A 17049-nucleotide genomic window follows, 5' to 3' on the forward strand; every position below is an offset into this window, starting at 1 on the left:
TATCGTCTCATTCCCAACTTCTCGAGGAACAAAACGCGTGGCCACGTGGTCGATTTCATTCATGCGATACTCTGTTCGAGCAAGTTAATTAGGCGATATCTTTCAACGTTGAGCATGATCGATCAACCTCATTGAGAGTCAAACATAATCAAACTGCATGATCATTGATTTATCGATCCGAGATAATGTGCGCTACATAATAGTCAAATACTGCTTTATTCCGTCCTTCGAGCAAAGGCTATGTCTAACGTATAATAGTACCAGCTCTGTATTCTATATTATCAAATCCTTCCAGCTCTGCCCTCGATCCTTCCATTCTGCATGGGTATAACCAATAGCTTTCAATCACGTCCCCTGCTAAACCAACAGATGCATTAGACGCTAGAGTCCGTAGCCCTCTCACCACCTCTTCCACCTGCCGCACCTCCCTCTTGTCCGTCTAGTAGACCTGTAGTCTCACCGACAGCTTCTTGAGCAGCTCTCACTTCACCAACAGTAACGACTTGTTCAGGAGGTATCTCTGTTCCAGCGGGAACTGCAATGACCTTACCGGATCGAGTTCGTTTGTGTCTTTTAGCGTGTTTTGCGGATTTTCCAGCTGCCCATGGCATACCGGCACCTGTACGTGACTTTTGTCAGCTGATATTGCATCCAATGGGAGAAGACCAGCTGAACCACTCACGAGCAGCAAGAGCTGTGAAAGTGAGAAGGATAGCCATGACCCCTGATACGATGGCGGAGCTGACTCCATAATAGAATGATTGATCTATTCATGCAAATTGGGTATTAGCTATGTTGGCCATAGGTCGTAGAACACAGGGTGCGATAATCAACTGAACTTACCTAAATGACTACCCTTGGCTTCGAACCTCTCATCCGTCCTGAAGACGTGTAATATCAGAGCGATCGATAATATTTGAAGTAAGCAGTGAATAACCATAGTTCCCGATACCAATTTCCATTGTTGTCTTCTTGCTTTAGCTCTGGCAGTTCTTTGACCTAAGCGATACCGTCAAGAAGCATCAATGAGCTGTTACTACAGCAGTGAAGTCCATCTGGTAGCTAGGTTTTACTCACCTCGGTGTAAGAAGATAAACAGTAAACTGATCAAACTAGCTAAACAAGGCACAAGAGATAATTGGGCGGCATAACCGGAAGTTGACCACAGTACACAGAATTTTTCGCCAAATTGTTGGCATTCAGATCTATACAATAATTCATGTCATTAGCATAGGCCACTCAACTTCGAGCACCGAAACCGAACGAATTAGTACAAATGGGCATTCTCAATCACTCACCTAGTTGGGAAAGCTTGACAAACCCATCCATCTCCATCTCCATATACAGGTCCATTTATAGGTCCAAGATCCCATCCTTGAAATGTTTGCCCTGTGATAGGTGGAAGAGAAGGTTGGAGGAATGTCGAATTGGCTACGGGTGTTGATCTCGTACATCTAAATTCCCGTTGACATTAGTTCAGCCGGATTGTTATCAAGCAAAGAAAGATCTACCTTCTATATAGTCCATACCTGCATGAATTCTGTCAGCAATGTTCCTTGTCATGGCATAAGTGATATAGATTCGACTCACCTGGTTTCGAATTGAGTAGGACCTGGATTACGAACTATTACATGTAACAAGCTTGGTACCTACATTGTATATCAGGACTCATTCTGGCCAACCAGGTGGCATTTTATCAAGGAGCGGATATTTTTTGAACTCACGTAGATATTTAGTAATGTCAGAGTTGTTGCAGCTAGTAAGAAGATGAGTGAAACGAGATAAGGTGATTTTCGCATTGTGTAATGTCGTTTCATGACAGGCGGAGCGGAATGGCGGACGTGTCCTGGCATCTTGCAAATTACCTCCGATACTGTAAGTCGAGTCCAGCACCGAAATCGTGTTGTTGATTCTTATAGAGTCGATTTTTTTAAATTCCCGGTCAGAAAGTGTTGAATTGAATGTCTATAGCGGTTGTACGTTTGAGAATAAAGCTGATCAAGATAAACAAAGGATAGATAAGTATTTTGCGGACGGAAGCATGCTCATATCGCCTTATGAGGATATAGTGACATCATCTCTTCGCTTGGTCCACCGTGGGAAAATCACCAACCTACGATGACATCGAAGGCCTAAACGCGTTTGATATTATTGACATTTTCGTGTCTAGAAAGCAAACTCGATATGAGCTTATACCAAGACGGCTAATAGTCCTGAACGGCTCAGCATGATATGACAATACAAGAAATGGAGATAAATCAAGGCGATACGAATGCTGTAATGGAGGAATATGAACCTAAAGGTCCGAAACCAATTAGGAAATTGACTAAAGATGTGATCAATCAAATTGCAGCTGCAGAGGTAAGTCTTGTTTACATTCATGTGTGATTCTTTATCGTTTTTAATGCCTTCCGGTATGCTAGATTATTCATAGACCTTCAAATGCAATCAAAGAATTACTTGAAAATTCACTTGACGCAGGAAGTACTTCGATAAAAATCACTTTAAAAGATGGTGGATTAAAATCTATTCAAATAACAGATAATGGACATGGAATTAATAAATCGGATTTACCTCTTTTATGTGAAAGATATGCTACTTCTAAATTATCTCAATTTGAAGATTTACAATCTTTAAATACTTATGGTTTCAGAGGCGAAGCTTTAGCTAGTATAAGTTATTGTAGTCATGTTGAGGTAATTACTAAAACTAAATCAGAAGGATGTGGATGGAAGTGAGTTTCCGGCTCTCCCAAATTACTACACAAGAATGTCTGATCCCGTACCCGTCAAAGGAGATGCTTACAGTCAACCTAATTTTTAGAGCAAATTATCAAGATGGTCAACTTATCCCTTCAAAACCCGGTTCACCTGCTGAACCTAAACCCACAGCTGCCAATGATGGTACAGTCATAACGGTAAGTTTTCAGTCTTGAGTAAGATGACGACACATACACATCGAAAGCTCAAGTTGATATTGATACGGTTATAGGCTGAAGACCTTTTCTACAACATGCCATTGAGGAAACGTGCGTTCAAATCACCCTCAGATGAGTATACTAGAGTATTAGATGTGATCACGAAATATGCTGTACATAATCCGCATGTAGCCTGGATATGTAAGAAGGTATGTCGTCGGAGGACCTTTCACTTACTTCCATTCAACCCTTATACGGAAGAACAAAACTCAGAGATTACCTTAGGCAGGAACTTCACTGCCCGACGTATCCACACCGATCAATTCTAATGCAAAAGCAAATATAGCCAACCTCTATACACCATCTTTAGCAAATGAATTACTTGAAATACCTCTTACAACCTTGAAACCTGAAGAAAAGCTGTCAGCGAAATGTCGAGGATGGGTCAGCAATGCCAATAGCAATTGGGCTAAAAAAGGTGGTTGGCTATTATTCATCAATAGTACGTCCAGAACTTTACAATTGACTACGTGCAAATATTGATCATGATACATACGATAGATCGACTGGTCGAGTCTAGCAGGATTAAGAAAGCTATTGATGCTTTATATACCGCTTATTTACCGAAAGGTGCTAGTCCATGGGCATATCTCAGGTCAGTAGCATTATAAATACTGCTAAAGCCCTTCTTGATGATGGTATGTTCCACTCACAGCCTTGAACTCGATCCTGCAAAGATAGATGTCAACGTACATCCCACCAAATCCGAGGTACATTTCCTAAATGAGGATGAGATGATCGATGGGATTGTCGGAATTGTCCAAGCAGCGTTGGCAGGAGCGAATACCTCAAGGTCATTCTCCGTACAGGTGAATTTCATTCCTGCCTTCTCAAGCGCAGACTTATGTTGACTGTATTGTCATTTAGACTTTGCTCCCTGGTGTAAACCAGCCCAACCAAGAAAAGCGCGGAGAATCGTCCGGTTCTGCACATCCGGTGATACGCAAGCCCGCCCCGAATTATAAAGTACGAATGGACCCATCCAATCGTACGCTAGATTCAATGGTCACCGTACTCGATCCAAGTCAATTATCTGGTTTCGCCGAATCGAATGATCAGCTATTACAGGATCCACGGCCGAGCAAAAGACGAGCTTTGGCAGAAGGCAGTGCTGAAGAACCTCTGAACATAGACGAATCAGACAACGAACGAGAAGAGGAGGAGGAAGCGATCATGTGGAACGATGGATATGTCGGGAAGGGTAAAGGAAAAGAAAAGATAATTCCAGAGAGTCAATGCGAATTCGATAGTATCCTGGATTTGCGGCGTGCGATCAAGAAGGGTGGTCATTCCGGTCAGTCAATTATTTATGTTGCGTTGAGAGTACGCTAATGCAAAAGAGGTACAGATCTGAACGAAATTCTCCGTCGGCATGCCTTTGTGGGAATAGTTGACACTGCATTGTGTTTATCCTTGATCCAACATAGTACGAAACTTTATCTGGTCAATCATGCTTCCTTAGGGTAAGTGCAGTCTGCTTGCGAAACGCTCTTTTTCATTGGGAGCTCATCGGTAGTTGCGTAGTGATGAACATTTCTATCAAATTGGATTGAGGCAGTTTGGAGCTTTCAATAGACTGCGTCTTGAACCTCCTCCGAATTTAAGGGATTTGTTGAAACTAGCAGCGGAAGATGAGACTGGATTGCAAGATGCGGGTTTGGAAGTGGACAATGTTGTCCAGGTAAGCAATTCTTGGTAATCACAGCATCTTTCGGTTTTAAGCTGACCTGCTATACAGAGTATATTTGACATTTTGATGGAAAAGCGAGGAATGATAGATGAATATTTCTCTTTATTGATCAATGAAAAAGGACTTGTAGAAACTTTACCAATGTTGTTGAAAGGATATACACCAAATTTAGATAGATTACCTCATTTCTTATTATGTCTTGGTACTCAAGTAAGTCATTATTACATCAATTTTTTGTTGGTATGATATCGTACTAAAATAATTTCTTATGTTTCGATAGGTAAATTGGGAGATTGAAAAAGAATGCTTTGAAACTTTCTTAAAAGAATTAGCATTTTTTTATTCACCTAGACCTTTTTCTGATAATTCCTTAAAATCTGATAATCAAGAAGAATTGGTAACCACGGAAGAAATCAATCATCAATTATGGCAAATTGAACATATTCTATTTCCTTCTTTTAAACGTTATACTGAATGGCCTAAATTGAAATTGAAAGATTTGAATATGATTGCTAATTTACCTGATCTATTTAGGATTTTTGAAAGATGTTAAAAGGTCCAAAAGCTGAATTTAAATATTAATTAGTATCTTTTCTTATATATATTGGTTGTACGTTCTCAAATAGAATAATGTCACTATCCGTACTTGATATAATCGTACCAATTTGATTTCATGCCAGACACAAATCACATCGAGAGACCTAGATTCATATGAAAAGGACATCATCAGGTTCAAAGATTAGCGAAGTTATTACACAACGCATCGGCTTACCCGATTTGTTAGAATACGTAATCGCAACTTATACGAGTTGAAGAATTGTAAAGTATAAGGGGACTTTTCTGGAGACCCACACTAAATAACGGTTATTCCGATTATAAGTCACGTGATTTGATGTTCTGCCCTTATCTCGTACTTTGAGCGGCAATGCCGTCGGTAATCTTAAGTTACAATAATATTATAGGTTTGAGTAATATCGCGGGATATGCAGTTGTTAATAGTTGTACAAGGTAACGAAGGAATCATATGGAATAGTGCGAGTTAAGGAAATAATTTCTATGCTCAACGCATATGTCCGATGAAAAGTTAAATAAAAGATGGAGAAAGAGGTTTCGTTTATTCGAGTGAAACGTTAATTGAATTTGTTAGATTGAAAGGAGTTCAAAAAAACATACTACTTTTAATACAAAGGAATTAAAATAATTTATAGGTCCTTTGGTTATCGTCATTGTTTGACAAAGATATAGAGTTTATAAGGTCATAGTAACAATAATTTAAGGAAACAAGTCATTCGACGAATTGTAAATAGACAAATAGACAACGACAACGGACAATCATTAACGCTTATCATCTGATTTCAAGTCAACTTCATAATATCAGTGCGTTGCACGATAAGGAGTTTCGAATATTGTGTATATTTTGGAAACAATTATTTGTGTATGGGATCAAATTAGATTTTTAGTCATAGTAATTCGCAGTCAACAAAGAAAACTAGGCAGTGGAATATCCTATATACACCATATTGAAGCTGAGGAATTGAAGAAGACAACGGTGAAGTAAATTACCCACTTTCATCCACTCTATTTGATCGGCGTATCCCACTCTTAAAATGTCAATCTCACCATTACTTGCTCGTTCATCGAGAGTATTATCTCGCACTTCATCAAGATTAATATCAAGATATACCCCTTCATCTCCATCTTCCTCATCTTCGATCCGATCATTAGTTACTCCAACATCTAGCGGTAGTTCTTCAAATGGAAAGTCCTCATCTAGGAAATATTTACCATACGCTTTGATCGGTATACCCGCATCACTTTTGATCATGCCGACTATTTCAGCAGAATCACCTTCAGATGAAGATAAACCTGTAAAACCATTATCATCATTAGAAGCTTCTTCCTTATCATCCTTAATTCGTTCTTACTTGGTTTATACACTTATCTGTACTCCGGGATTAGTCGATTATTCTCCGACAATACTTCACTCTTTCACTCATTCTTTCATACCTGGTTTAAAAGGAATAACAGAATATATTGTCAGATTGACATTCTTTGGTCAATTCGTTCCTGGTGAAACTGTTGAAGAATGTTTACCAACAATGAGTAATTTACATGAAAGAGGAGTTGGTTCTATGTTAAATTATAGTGCTGAAGCTGATTTAGGAGCTTCACCAGCTGAAGAAGTTGATTTGGAGGAACAAGCTAGAGAAGAAAGATTACAAGAAGTATTTAGAGCTTTGCAGAAATCAGGTGAATTTGAAAAGAGTTTACCAGAGAGAGATAGAGGAGCAACTAGTTTCGCATTGAAAGTTGTAAGTGTAGAAATCGTCTCTTCTGGACAGTTTTAGCTAATAACGATTCAAATCGAATAGACCGGTCTCATAGATCCACCTATTTTGACTAGAGCGTCCACAACCCTTCTCCGATGTCGTCCATTGACATACTCTGCTCAACCTATTTCCGCCAACTCCCCTCCTCAAGTTCCTTACCCAGGAACCCCTCAATCTACCGATGCTCGAATCGTTGCTCGAGATCCATCTATGGGAGACGGGAAGGAATTGCTTTCATTGAACGGTGTCTTAGGATCAATGGGTGTACTGAACACAGATGAAGGCCTTCGAAAGGGAGATTTGGAAGAATTGTCTAATTTATGGGGCAAGTTGAAAAAGATCGGTCAAGCGGCGAAAGATAATGGGTGCGTACAGCTTCCGAACTAAGCTTGAGACATAATCATCAGTGTTCACTGACATCAAATATGGTTGGTAGGATCGTACTTCTGGTCGACGCAGAATACACATGGATGCAACCTGCTTTAGACGCCTACACCACTTTGCTTTCAGCTGAATTCAACATACCTCCTCCAAAGGGCTCAGAGGAATTCAAATCTTGGAGAGGTCCTTTGATTTAGTGAGTCAGCTACATGAACGCTTGTGTCTCTAGTAGCTGACGAGGTATCATTTAGCGGTACATACCAATCATACCTTACTCGACAACCCACTCATCTCATTGCCGCTTTGAAACATGCCGAAGATAACGGTTATGCATTGGGTATTAAGCTTGTCAGAGGAGCATACTTTGATAAGGAACGAAAGAAGTGGAAGAATGAAGGTAGAGAAGGTGCTGATCCCATTTGGCCAGAGTGAGTTTGCGAAATATTTGGATATGGAATGGAAAGGAAACTGATACGAGTTTGGTATTTTGGGAAATAGTAAATCAGCTACCGATTCATCTTATAACGGTTCACTCAATACAGTCATATCAACACTTTCAACACAATTAGCAAGTAAGAAACCTGAATTAGCTTTAAGTGTTATTTTCGGTACACATAATCCGGATTCATGTGATCTTATATGTGATGGTCTAAAACAAGTTGGTCTTGCAACTGAATTGCCAGATGGAAGATTACAACTAAGAGAAGATGTACAAGGAAAGGTTGGAGTGGCTCAATTGTATGGTATGAAAGATGATTTAACGGATAAAATGGCTGCCAAATTTGTTTTTGATGGTAGACCTATAGCTATCAAGGTTAGTTTACCCTTTTTTCTCTACTTTCTTTTGGAAAAGTATATAGTGCAAAAGGAAGAATTGAAATGCTAATTCTTAGTTTGATTTATTTAGTATATTGCTTATGGTAAATTAGCAGAAGTTATGCCTTTCTTAGGTAGAAGAGCTATTGAAAATAAATCTCTGATGAGTGGCGATCAAGGTGCTGCTGCGGAAAGAAGAAGAGTAGGAAGTGAAATCTGGAGAAGAATGTTTTGATTGTCAATTCTTTATAGTCGTTAGTTTAAGTATATACCCCGCATCAATAGTTTCATATATCATCTTGATGAAGTTATGGTCATTTACAATGGGTTTTCAGTCTCAAGATATGGATAATCATTAACATGCAACAAATATAACATGACATGAATCAGTTTACAGGTTATATATGAAAACAACAAAATTACGTGTATGACTGGAAAATCGTGTTTTAAATGACTGTGTATATATAAAGTTACAATGAAATTCAACAATGCTCTCGATTTGAGCTTTTTTCGGGTAAGAGAATGAGAAGGATTATATCGAAGTGATAAGATATTTTCTATACCATTGATAGATGATCATTCCATGCTATAGTAGGTGGAGGTACATTTGTAATTCCATCTTGATCTTTCGTTTGTTTGGTATCATTAAACCGTATTTTTGGATTATGAGAATGTATCAAATGATCAGAAGAAGTATATATTGAAGTATGGGGATATTGCGTTCTAAGATCAAATTGATTATGATAATTTGAAGAAGTCTGTAAATGAGTATGATTTAGAAGCTAATAATCAAACAATAATATAAAAAGGAGGAATTTTTAAGTCAGTATATATTTATATATATTCAAAAATCAGACCAAAGTGAAAAGTGATAAGTAGATTATCTCACTTACAGGTACTGAAGAGATATTTTGTGATTTATTAATCATCCACCAATGTTGTTCTGTTTGTTGTTCTGAATATGAAAAAGGCCGAGATGAAGTCGGAATTGAAAGATTAATAAAAGCTGATGATTTTAATGAAGTAGTAGGAAAATGCTTGAGAATAGGAAGTAATCTAGGAATTAATGTACGAGTTGGTTTCATTTTAATTGTAGAGGATATGGATGATATTGATAAACAGTATGGGAAGAATACAAGTCGAAGATTTCAATGAGGACTTATGATAGATGACCGGAGTTGGAAGGATATATCAATGGAGAGGTGTACGACTTTATATAACTTCTTGTTGATATATTTGAAATCAATTATTATTCGCTAGCTGAATTATATATCCTTCTTCTCGGAAAGATCCAGTGTGAAATGAACCTTTAAATGTCGTGTTTGCGTTTAAACGATATTATCACTTCTTAATATTCTTTTCTTTGCTTCTGATTCTGTGAATCTATGATAATTGTTTCGCTTGATTATGAAAATACAAAAGAAGAAGAAAGTAGAAAGATTCGTTTCTTTTTAATTATATGAATACAATTTTGCACAGGTTACAGATTACATGAAAATTCATCATTGTACAATACAAATAAAATGTACTGTACGTACTCCATTGAGAATTGATGAGCAATACTCGTACGGTCAAACCCGAATAACAACGCGAATAGCAAAGAAAAAAACAAAGTTCGGGAAGTTTAAAAAAAGTCCACCAAGACCTGGGAAATTGTTTTGTGGGGAAATATCAGAGATTACCTTGGCATTATTAAACTATTTGATACTGCGCAAAAACGAAGAAAGAAAGGTAGAAAACCAAGACTGAAAGCCCAGAATTTTAACGTCATGTGGTGGATAATTATAAAACGTTTTAACATTTGTGGGGTAAAATGATCGTCAGGGTGTTTTTTTTAACTGAAAATAAAACCTGTGCTAACGTACCTGTTATGTCATTTTACATCAGACGTGATAATCACTTTATGTCTTGTCTCTTTCAATTCTTAGGCTTGTTTAATACTTGGTACGACTTCTGAGACGGCTTGAGACATTTGAGTAAGGCTTTACTTACATGTTACGACGTGAATTGTTATAGATTTAGCAACACCATACATCGATGCGTTGTGAACGCATCCCAGAGCCCGCAGGATAAACAAAAAAGCAAAAGTCGTTTTCCCAGTGTGAGGATTGAACTCACGACCCTCGCTATTGGGGCGATAAAACGAATTTTATCTTAGATATCCACATAAGAGCGATGCCTTAAACCACTTGGCCAACCGGGAATCTATACTTTGGTCGGTTTTCGCAGCTATATTAAAGACTCAGCCAAATCCGAGATAATAATACACTTAGTTCGCCTTTAGATAAATTATCTATCCTGTCGCTAAGTCGAATTTGGCCAAGCCACTCGATAGGGCGGCTTGCCTAAGCGCGTACTCATACAGCGCAAGCACAGCATGTCCATCATTTATTGAGCTTCACTTGCTTTGAATGCATTGGCGAAATCACGTGTGAGGGGATGATCCGGCTCGGATCATACGTTTCGATTACCGGGATGAATTCCAGTCATGCGTACAATTTACCCGGGATGTCCAGCTGAGTGAGGTCTGTTCTATTGACACTGTCCCGTAGATAATGCAATACAGTTTATCACTTCTGTAGCTTCACTGACCTTCCTTTCTCTTCCATCATCGTAAGCAGCATCACAATTTCCAGCCTGAAATGAGTACTTCCGCCTTCGCAGAGCCAGATCTACTCTGGACTCCTTCTAATCCGTCTCAAACCCAAACCTCTTTATTCCGAGAGTATATCAATTCAACACATTCTCTGCGTTTACAAACTTATGAAGACCTATACGAATGGTCTATATCCCATCGAGGGGACTTTTGGTCTGCGATATGGGATTTTGAAAGAATTATAGGTGAAAAGGGAGAACAAATAGTAAATGAAGAATCTAGTCCAGAGGAAAATCCAAAGTGGTTCAAAGGAAGTAAATTAAATTGGGCAGAAAATCAACTTCGTTATAGTTCATTGAATCAGGATGATATAGCAATAATATCAACTTCAGAAAGTACTTCAACTTATATACCTAAAATAAACCGTACTACTTGGAAAGAGTTAGATAAATTAGTAGGTAAAGTACAAAGATCATTAAAACTAAATGGAGCTAAAAAAGGAGATAGAATCTTTTATTGGGGTGGAAATGTTATAGAAAGTGTAATTCTATTATTAGCAAGTTCAAGTTTAGGTTGTATTTTTTCTTCAGCAGCTTCTGATTTTGGATTAGATGGAGTTAAAGAACGTTCAAATCAAATTCAACCTTCTTTTCTCTTTCTCACTAATGGAGTAATCTATAATGGGATTATTAGACCACTTTTACCACTTTTACCGAAATTGCTTGAATCTCTCAATGAATCTCCACAAAAAGTGATTGTGATAAATCATTTACCAGAAGGACTTGTTCCTGAGCTGTTAGAGTTGAAAGGTAAAATACAAGGTTGGGATGAATGGTTGGATGATTCAGAAGGAAAGACGATATTTGAAAGATTGGATTTTAATGATCCAATTTGGATACTCTTCTCTTCTGGTACTACTGGTAAACCCAAAGCTATCGTTGTGAGTCAATTGCATCTCAGAATAAACCTTCTGTTTGCTGATCACACGGTCTGAGTTTAGCATCGCCAAGGTGGGATGTTATTAGATTCCTTGAGAGAGCATCATATAGCGGGTGACATGGGAAAAGGGGATATATACTTTTATTATACAACACCGTGAGCCCCTTGTTGCATTGAGCGACTTTTATGAGCAAGAGAGCTTTTCTTACTTGCGATTCTCTTTGACCATTATAGGGGCTGGATGATGTACCAATACCTCATATCTGGCTTAGCAACAGGAGCAACAATAGTTTTGTACGAAGGATCACCCCTTAAAGATCCAGCATGTCTATTCGACATGATCGACATTTTAGGCATTACGTTATTCGGTACATCAGCTAAATGGATAGAAGTCATATCCAAATCATATCCTTCGCCAAAGGATAATCACAATTTGTCAACTATGAGACAGATTTTAAGTACAGGTAGTCCTCTTCCTGGAGCTTTGTTTGACTTTATCTATGAGAATGTGAAGAAGGATGTCTTGGTAGGAAGTATTACTGGTATGCCATTATTTGCTGTTTGATTGATCCTCATGAGAGAGATATTGATGATGCAAATAGGGGGTACGGATATTTGCTCTGTGTTCGCTGGAAGAAATACATCTTTACCTGTATACAGGGGTGAAATTCAATCCAGGATGCTGGGATTGTGAGTATTCATACGCCAACTGGCACAAATTGTCATTGACGATAAAATCACAGTGCACTCGATACGGATGGACCACCGAATCAACCTGGAGAATTGATATGCAAGAAAGCTTTCCCTATCCAGCCGCTCGGCTTTTGGCCTTTAGATGGATATGGTTTCTCAGAAGAAGACGTCCTGGCTGCGCAGAAGAGGTTCAAGGAGAGTTATTTCAAGGGAACTGAAGGTGTTTGGTGTGAGTCGGTATTTATGGAGAACGTGCCACCCGGGACAGTAACATCAGCTGACTTGATGCTCTTTTGTCAGATCATGGGGATTAGTAAGTCCACATAAAACGATTGCTGGATGATCCCTATAGACGGAAATATCAAAGCTGATTGGCTTGATATTAGTGTAAAAATCACCCCTTCTCGATCGAGCAATTCAGGCGGCATTGTAATGTTAGGTCGATCAGATGGGGTTCTAAATCCCGGTGGAATTCGATTCGGCCCTACTGATATATACTCCGTATTGGAAGGTAACGAATATGCACGAATGGGAGTGGAAGAAACTCTTGTTGTTGGATTAATGGTTGAAGGTGGAGCAGATGAAAAGGTTATTTTATTTGTCAAGGTACATATACAAATCTATAATCCTCATTCGGTGTAGTGTGTCAGACCAACTGACTTTCGGTTGTGTAGATGAAGCAAGATATGATGTTAGACGATAAGTTGATCAAGAAAATTAGAACTGATATTAGATTAGCTAGAAGTGCTAGACATGTTCCATCCAAGGTGGGTCATGTTGTTTACCGAATAAGATCAAAACCATTGATCAAAAGTTTGTCAGATAATTCAAGTTTCGGATATACCAGTGACTTTAACGAACAAACGAGTAGAAGGTGAGTAAGCACCTTCGATAATGGAACATCATGTCAGTGTGATTCGCTCATATTCTTTGACCGGCTTAGTACCGATACGAAAGTTGATAAATGGTGCGGCTGTGTCGAGCATCAATCCCGCGACTTTACGAAACCCGGAATGTTTGGAGGAATATGTTGAGCTAGGAGCGAAAATGAGAGAAGACGAAGGTATTGAGAGCTGATTCCAGGTGAATATGAGTAATCAGTGTACTCAGCTTGACTAAGATCGTGATTATATTTTGTTGTATCATAATCCGGAAGGTAACATGTTGTATCGCCCTCAAATGGTACTCTGCACTCTTGCACGTTTGATATAGACCTTCTTTCAATCATTGCATCATTTGATTTCCGGACATCAATTTGGTGTTTATCCTACCCACTTAACCTATATAATATCTTGCTTTAAAGCTTTCTCTGCGTCTTCTTTCTGATTCTGAGGTACTCCAGCTACTTTAGGAGCGACAACTCCGTTTAATTTTCGAAGCGCCTATTTCATATCAATTAAGAAGAATATCAGCATCATTGACAGATGGGGAAATTGTGGTAAACATCAAGCGAATTGGATAGAAAATAGAATCATTTGTATGGGACTGATTAACGTACCATTGCGAAACCATTATCAGGTATTTTATCTCCAGGTCTATCTTGTAATCTAACAATACCTTCTTCAGTACTATAAATTTGTAAAGTAGTATCTAAATTATATGTTGGTCCAATTTTAAAATTTAAATCATGATTAAATTCAACTTGAATTAAATCTGCTTTAACTTTTCTTTTTGAACCTGTTTCGGTTTCTACATTTGAGGTCAAATCAATTATATTAAATTTATTGGTTTTAGTTGATGATGTAACAGTTGAAATATGTAATAATTGACCAGCTATACATTATTTAAATTAATTTTCTATATGACAATCTTTCTTTTTCTAAAATTTCACCCTTTTCAGAAATTTTACTTACCAACTTCTTGTCTATCATGACCAATTGCTACAGGGTCTTCATAAATACTATCTTCAGTAAAACCATTATTAATTTTTGTCATAGTTCCTTTACCTTGGAAAATATCTAATACTAAAGCAGCATGTTCTAAATGTCTTTTTGATAATTTGAGAGTAGGATCATATGAAAGTTTGGAAGGATCATTATGTAATTCTCCTAAAGAAGAAGCTGATACGGTATTAGATTGAGAAGTCATCTTGTGCAAATGGTTTACTATCAAACGATTGTTTGTGATTAGGAGATCTCGACCAAGTAGAAGATAGATTACTTGTTTGTAGTTCTACTTAGATACATTTCATCTCAAAAAGAAGATCGATATCGTGCCATTTTAATATGAATGGACTACCTCCACTCTGACGATCGATCATATTCAAATGACATCATGAAAAACACATCTATACTGCCACCAACAACGACTTGTTCTTAATTTACTCGAGGTTCTTCGTGAAAAGTGCATACATGTTAAATGCGATATGAAATCTAAAAGTACAATGTACGTAGGCTGCAGTGCATTTGTTTCCGGTCAACTAGCATATGATGGATCTATCCCAGGAATACCATGATGGCTCTGTCTGCCACTTGCTGCTTCCTGTTTCGGGTCATCATAATCCCAATCCCCATCTCTCCTTCAACGTCCTCTTAACATCTCCTAATGCACCCAACTTTGGCCCTTGAGCCACGATTGTAGCTTTGCCAGAACCTAAGCCGTAATTCAACCTCGATGACGAAGATGTCGGTCGCAGTACTCTATTTGCCGTCCTCCATAAATCCTGGTTGTCAACGAAATCAGCATCGATTGTGACGGATTATCAATTAGAAGCTGAAAGCTGTACTCACTTCTAAAGTCAGTTCATCGATTTTGGCGCACATTTCCTCCACAGGTACTTTTTGTCCGTGTATCTGTACTTGTCGACCGAGATCTACGAAGTTGAATATTGTTAGCTAAACCTTCCGATGGACTCAACGTAATCGCCTCGACCTACCCTCAACGGCTGTGAGACGACTTTCTAGCGCCATAACAAGAGTACTCTTCAACATATTCTTTGCTCTTCTAAATTCCTTCTCCTCAATTCCACCAAACATCTGACCAGTCAGTGAATGCAATTGACCAGCAATGACATCCACTATTCTGGGAGCAAATTGAGGATAGACAGAAGCCGCTATTCCGAACAATCCTGAGTCCGCATAACAGTGGTGGAAACCTGCGCAGTAGTCTACTGAATAGTGTTGGTTGAGAACTTTGGTGTATAATCGAGTGTACATTCCCTTTCCTGGTCCACCTATATGACAAAGATATAAAGTCAACACCCGATTGACCCGGAGATGGATTAATATGACTCACCCGCAGAGAAACTGCCACCACCTCCCAACAGTGTCTGTAATGTTGCCAAAGCATACTGAAGTAACTCATCAGTTCCAACCCCCGGCCAATAAGAGCTCATAGACTCACGATATCCGGATCATGTATACCGAGGCCTTCAAAGCCGATATGGAGATGTACCAATTGATCTTCTGCATTCTCTATATAATGTTCTCCTCCTGTGTAAACTGCTTTAGCATTCACCAAGTCGTTGTAATCTGAAGGAGTTGATATATTCGATACGGTAGCGAAAGATTTACTTCCGGATGGTTGAGGTTGGTTTGAAGTATGTAATGTAGATGCTAGGGTTGACATTGATGTTGACGGGATATCACCAAAGAATTTTTGAGAAAGTTCAACTAATTCATTATGAGGCATACCAACTCCTGCAATAACCATTCTTTCAGGTTTATACCAATCTTTCATAAATCCTCTAATTTCTCCTACTCCAATTTTGCTCAATTGACTTTCAGGACATAATAAAGGCATTCCAAGTGTATTATCTTGGAAAGCAACTGTATGAAAGATTTCAGGTAAGATCAATTCAGGTTTTGACCATATTTCTCTAATTTCGTATGCAGCTGCTTCTTTTTGCGCAGCAATTTCTTCAGAAGTCATTTGAGGATGTTTTATGGTTGAAGAGATCAGTTCAAGTGCGAGGGGTAATGATTGAGGAAATACAGTTGATTGGTACATAATTGTCTCTCGGGAAGATGAACAAGTGACTTGAGATCCTAATGAATCTATCAATCGAGTCATCTCGTCGTCGGTATGTTTATCCGTGCTCTACATTCAGATTGAAGTATGATTAGCTATTACCTCTTCATTGGTACTAAATATAAAAATGCCCACCTTGAATGCTAACCTATCTAACAGATGCGAGATACCGCTTGTCCGTGAACTTTCGAACCTACTTCCAGCGTCTACGTAGACTCCCACAGCATGGAAATGTCCAGGTAAGGCTTCGGTTGCCACTCGAATCTTGTTCGGTAGGGTGGTCACGACTGACGCGGATGAGAGTGGCTACAGTCCATCCAACTCGCAATCAGCTCTATCGCAATGGGGCTACAAGGAATTTATGGCTTACAGGCGCAGAAGTCGAGGCATATCCTTTCCTCAATATTGGTGCCGAAGGACTGATGGGCTTCACTCTGGATATCAAGGTTGAAGTGGAGGGTTTCGGTATGCGCATCATCTTGCGCAGTATTGGACTATGATTTATACGGACTACGTTGAATGTAGAGCACTTGCTGATATGCAAAGTGAAGGGTTGATTTCGCATTTACCGATGTTGGTAATCGTTCACAGACATTTTATTCTACGGCTAAATCATTAGGTCATCAACAGGTGAAACGAGGCGGCAACCGCCGTGTTC

The 17049-nt window shown here is 38.7% G+C and overlaps 7 protein-coding genes across 7 annotated transcripts; 3 read left to right on the plus strand and 4 right to left on the minus strand.

Annotated features, from left to right (window-relative positions):
* Positions 1 to 374: 374 nt before the first annotated feature.
* On the minus strand, positions 375 to 1853 carry I206_105645 (uncharacterized protein; the record flags this gene model as incomplete). Its single annotated transcript, XM_019155201.1, has 8 exons — positions 375 to 619; positions 683 to 766; positions 844 to 999; positions 1078 to 1205; positions 1299 to 1454; positions 1512 to 1529; positions 1591 to 1649; positions 1725 to 1853. 8 exons carry the CDS (start codon positions 1851 to 1853, stop codon positions 375 to 377), a joined length of 975 nt encoding a protein of 324 aa, XP_019011355.1.
* Positions 1854 to 2232: 379 nt separating this feature from the next.
* On the plus strand, positions 2233 to 5220 carry I206_105646 (uncharacterized protein; the record flags this gene model as incomplete). Its single annotated transcript, XM_019155200.1, has 12 exons — positions 2233 to 2361; positions 2424 to 2734; positions 2824 to 2917; positions 2992 to 3126; positions 3203 to 3419; positions 3479 to 3572; positions 3633 to 3786; positions 3845 to 4271; positions 4326 to 4440; positions 4502 to 4658; positions 4716 to 4877; positions 4948 to 5220. The coding sequence occupies 12 exons, from the start codon at positions 2233 to 2235 to the stop codon at positions 5218 to 5220; spliced, it is 2268 nt and encodes a 755-aa protein (XP_019011354.1).
* A 1054-nt stretch (positions 5221 to 6274) lies between these two features.
* I206_105647 (uncharacterized protein) lies at positions 6275 to 8429 on the plus strand (the record flags this gene model as incomplete). Its single annotated transcript, XM_019155199.1, has 6 exons — positions 6275 to 6979; positions 7040 to 7362; positions 7434 to 7574; positions 7630 to 7806; positions 7877 to 8192; positions 8286 to 8429. 6 exons carry the CDS (start codon positions 6275 to 6277, stop codon positions 8427 to 8429), a joined length of 1806 nt encoding a protein of 601 aa, XP_019011353.1.
* Positions 8430 to 8751: 322 nt separating this feature from the next.
* Positions 8752 to 9279, minus strand: I206_105648 (uncharacterized protein; the record flags this gene model as incomplete). Its single annotated transcript, XM_019155198.1, has 2 exons — positions 8752 to 8952; positions 9088 to 9279. The coding sequence occupies 2 exons, from the start codon at positions 9277 to 9279 to the stop codon at positions 8752 to 8754; spliced, it is 393 nt and encodes a 130-aa protein (XP_019011352.1).
* A 1557-nt stretch (positions 9280 to 10836) lies between these two features.
* On the plus strand, positions 10837 to 13499 carry I206_105649 (acetoacetate-CoA ligase; the record flags this gene model as incomplete). Its single annotated transcript, XM_019155197.1, has 10 exons — positions 10837 to 11730; positions 11791 to 11885; positions 11964 to 12271; positions 12332 to 12419; positions 12473 to 12651; positions 12723 to 12735; positions 12809 to 13028; positions 13097 to 13189; positions 13245 to 13296; positions 13366 to 13499. 10 exons carry the CDS (start codon positions 10837 to 10839, stop codon positions 13497 to 13499), a joined length of 2076 nt encoding a protein of 691 aa, XP_019011351.1.
* A 203-nt stretch (positions 13500 to 13702) lies between these two features.
* On the minus strand, positions 13703 to 14510 carry I206_105650 (uncharacterized protein; the record flags this gene model as incomplete). The annotated part of the gene is made up of 3 exons (XM_019155196.1): positions 13703 to 13804; positions 13921 to 14195; positions 14276 to 14510. 3 exons carry the CDS (start codon positions 14508 to 14510, stop codon positions 13703 to 13705), a joined length of 612 nt encoding a protein of 203 aa, XP_019011350.1.
* A 406-nt stretch (positions 14511 to 14916) lies between these two features.
* I206_105651 (uncharacterized protein) lies at positions 14917 to 16869 on the minus strand (the record flags this gene model as incomplete). Its single annotated transcript, XM_019155195.1, has 7 exons — positions 14917 to 15084; positions 15152 to 15234; positions 15298 to 15594; positions 15657 to 15711; positions 15765 to 16460; positions 16527 to 16697; positions 16762 to 16869. The coding sequence occupies 7 exons, from the start codon at positions 16867 to 16869 to the stop codon at positions 14917 to 14919; spliced, it is 1578 nt and encodes a 525-aa protein (XP_019011349.1).
* Between the last annotated feature and the right edge of the window lie 180 nt (positions 16870 to 17049).

The sequence above is a fragment of the Kwoniella pini genome, chromosome 7, assembly GCF_000512605.2.
Source record: "Kwoniella pini CBS 10737 chromosome 7, complete sequence".
Classification (NCBI taxonomy): Eukaryota; Fungi; Basidiomycota; class Tremellomycetes; order Tremellales; family Cryptococcaceae; genus Kwoniella; species Kwoniella pini.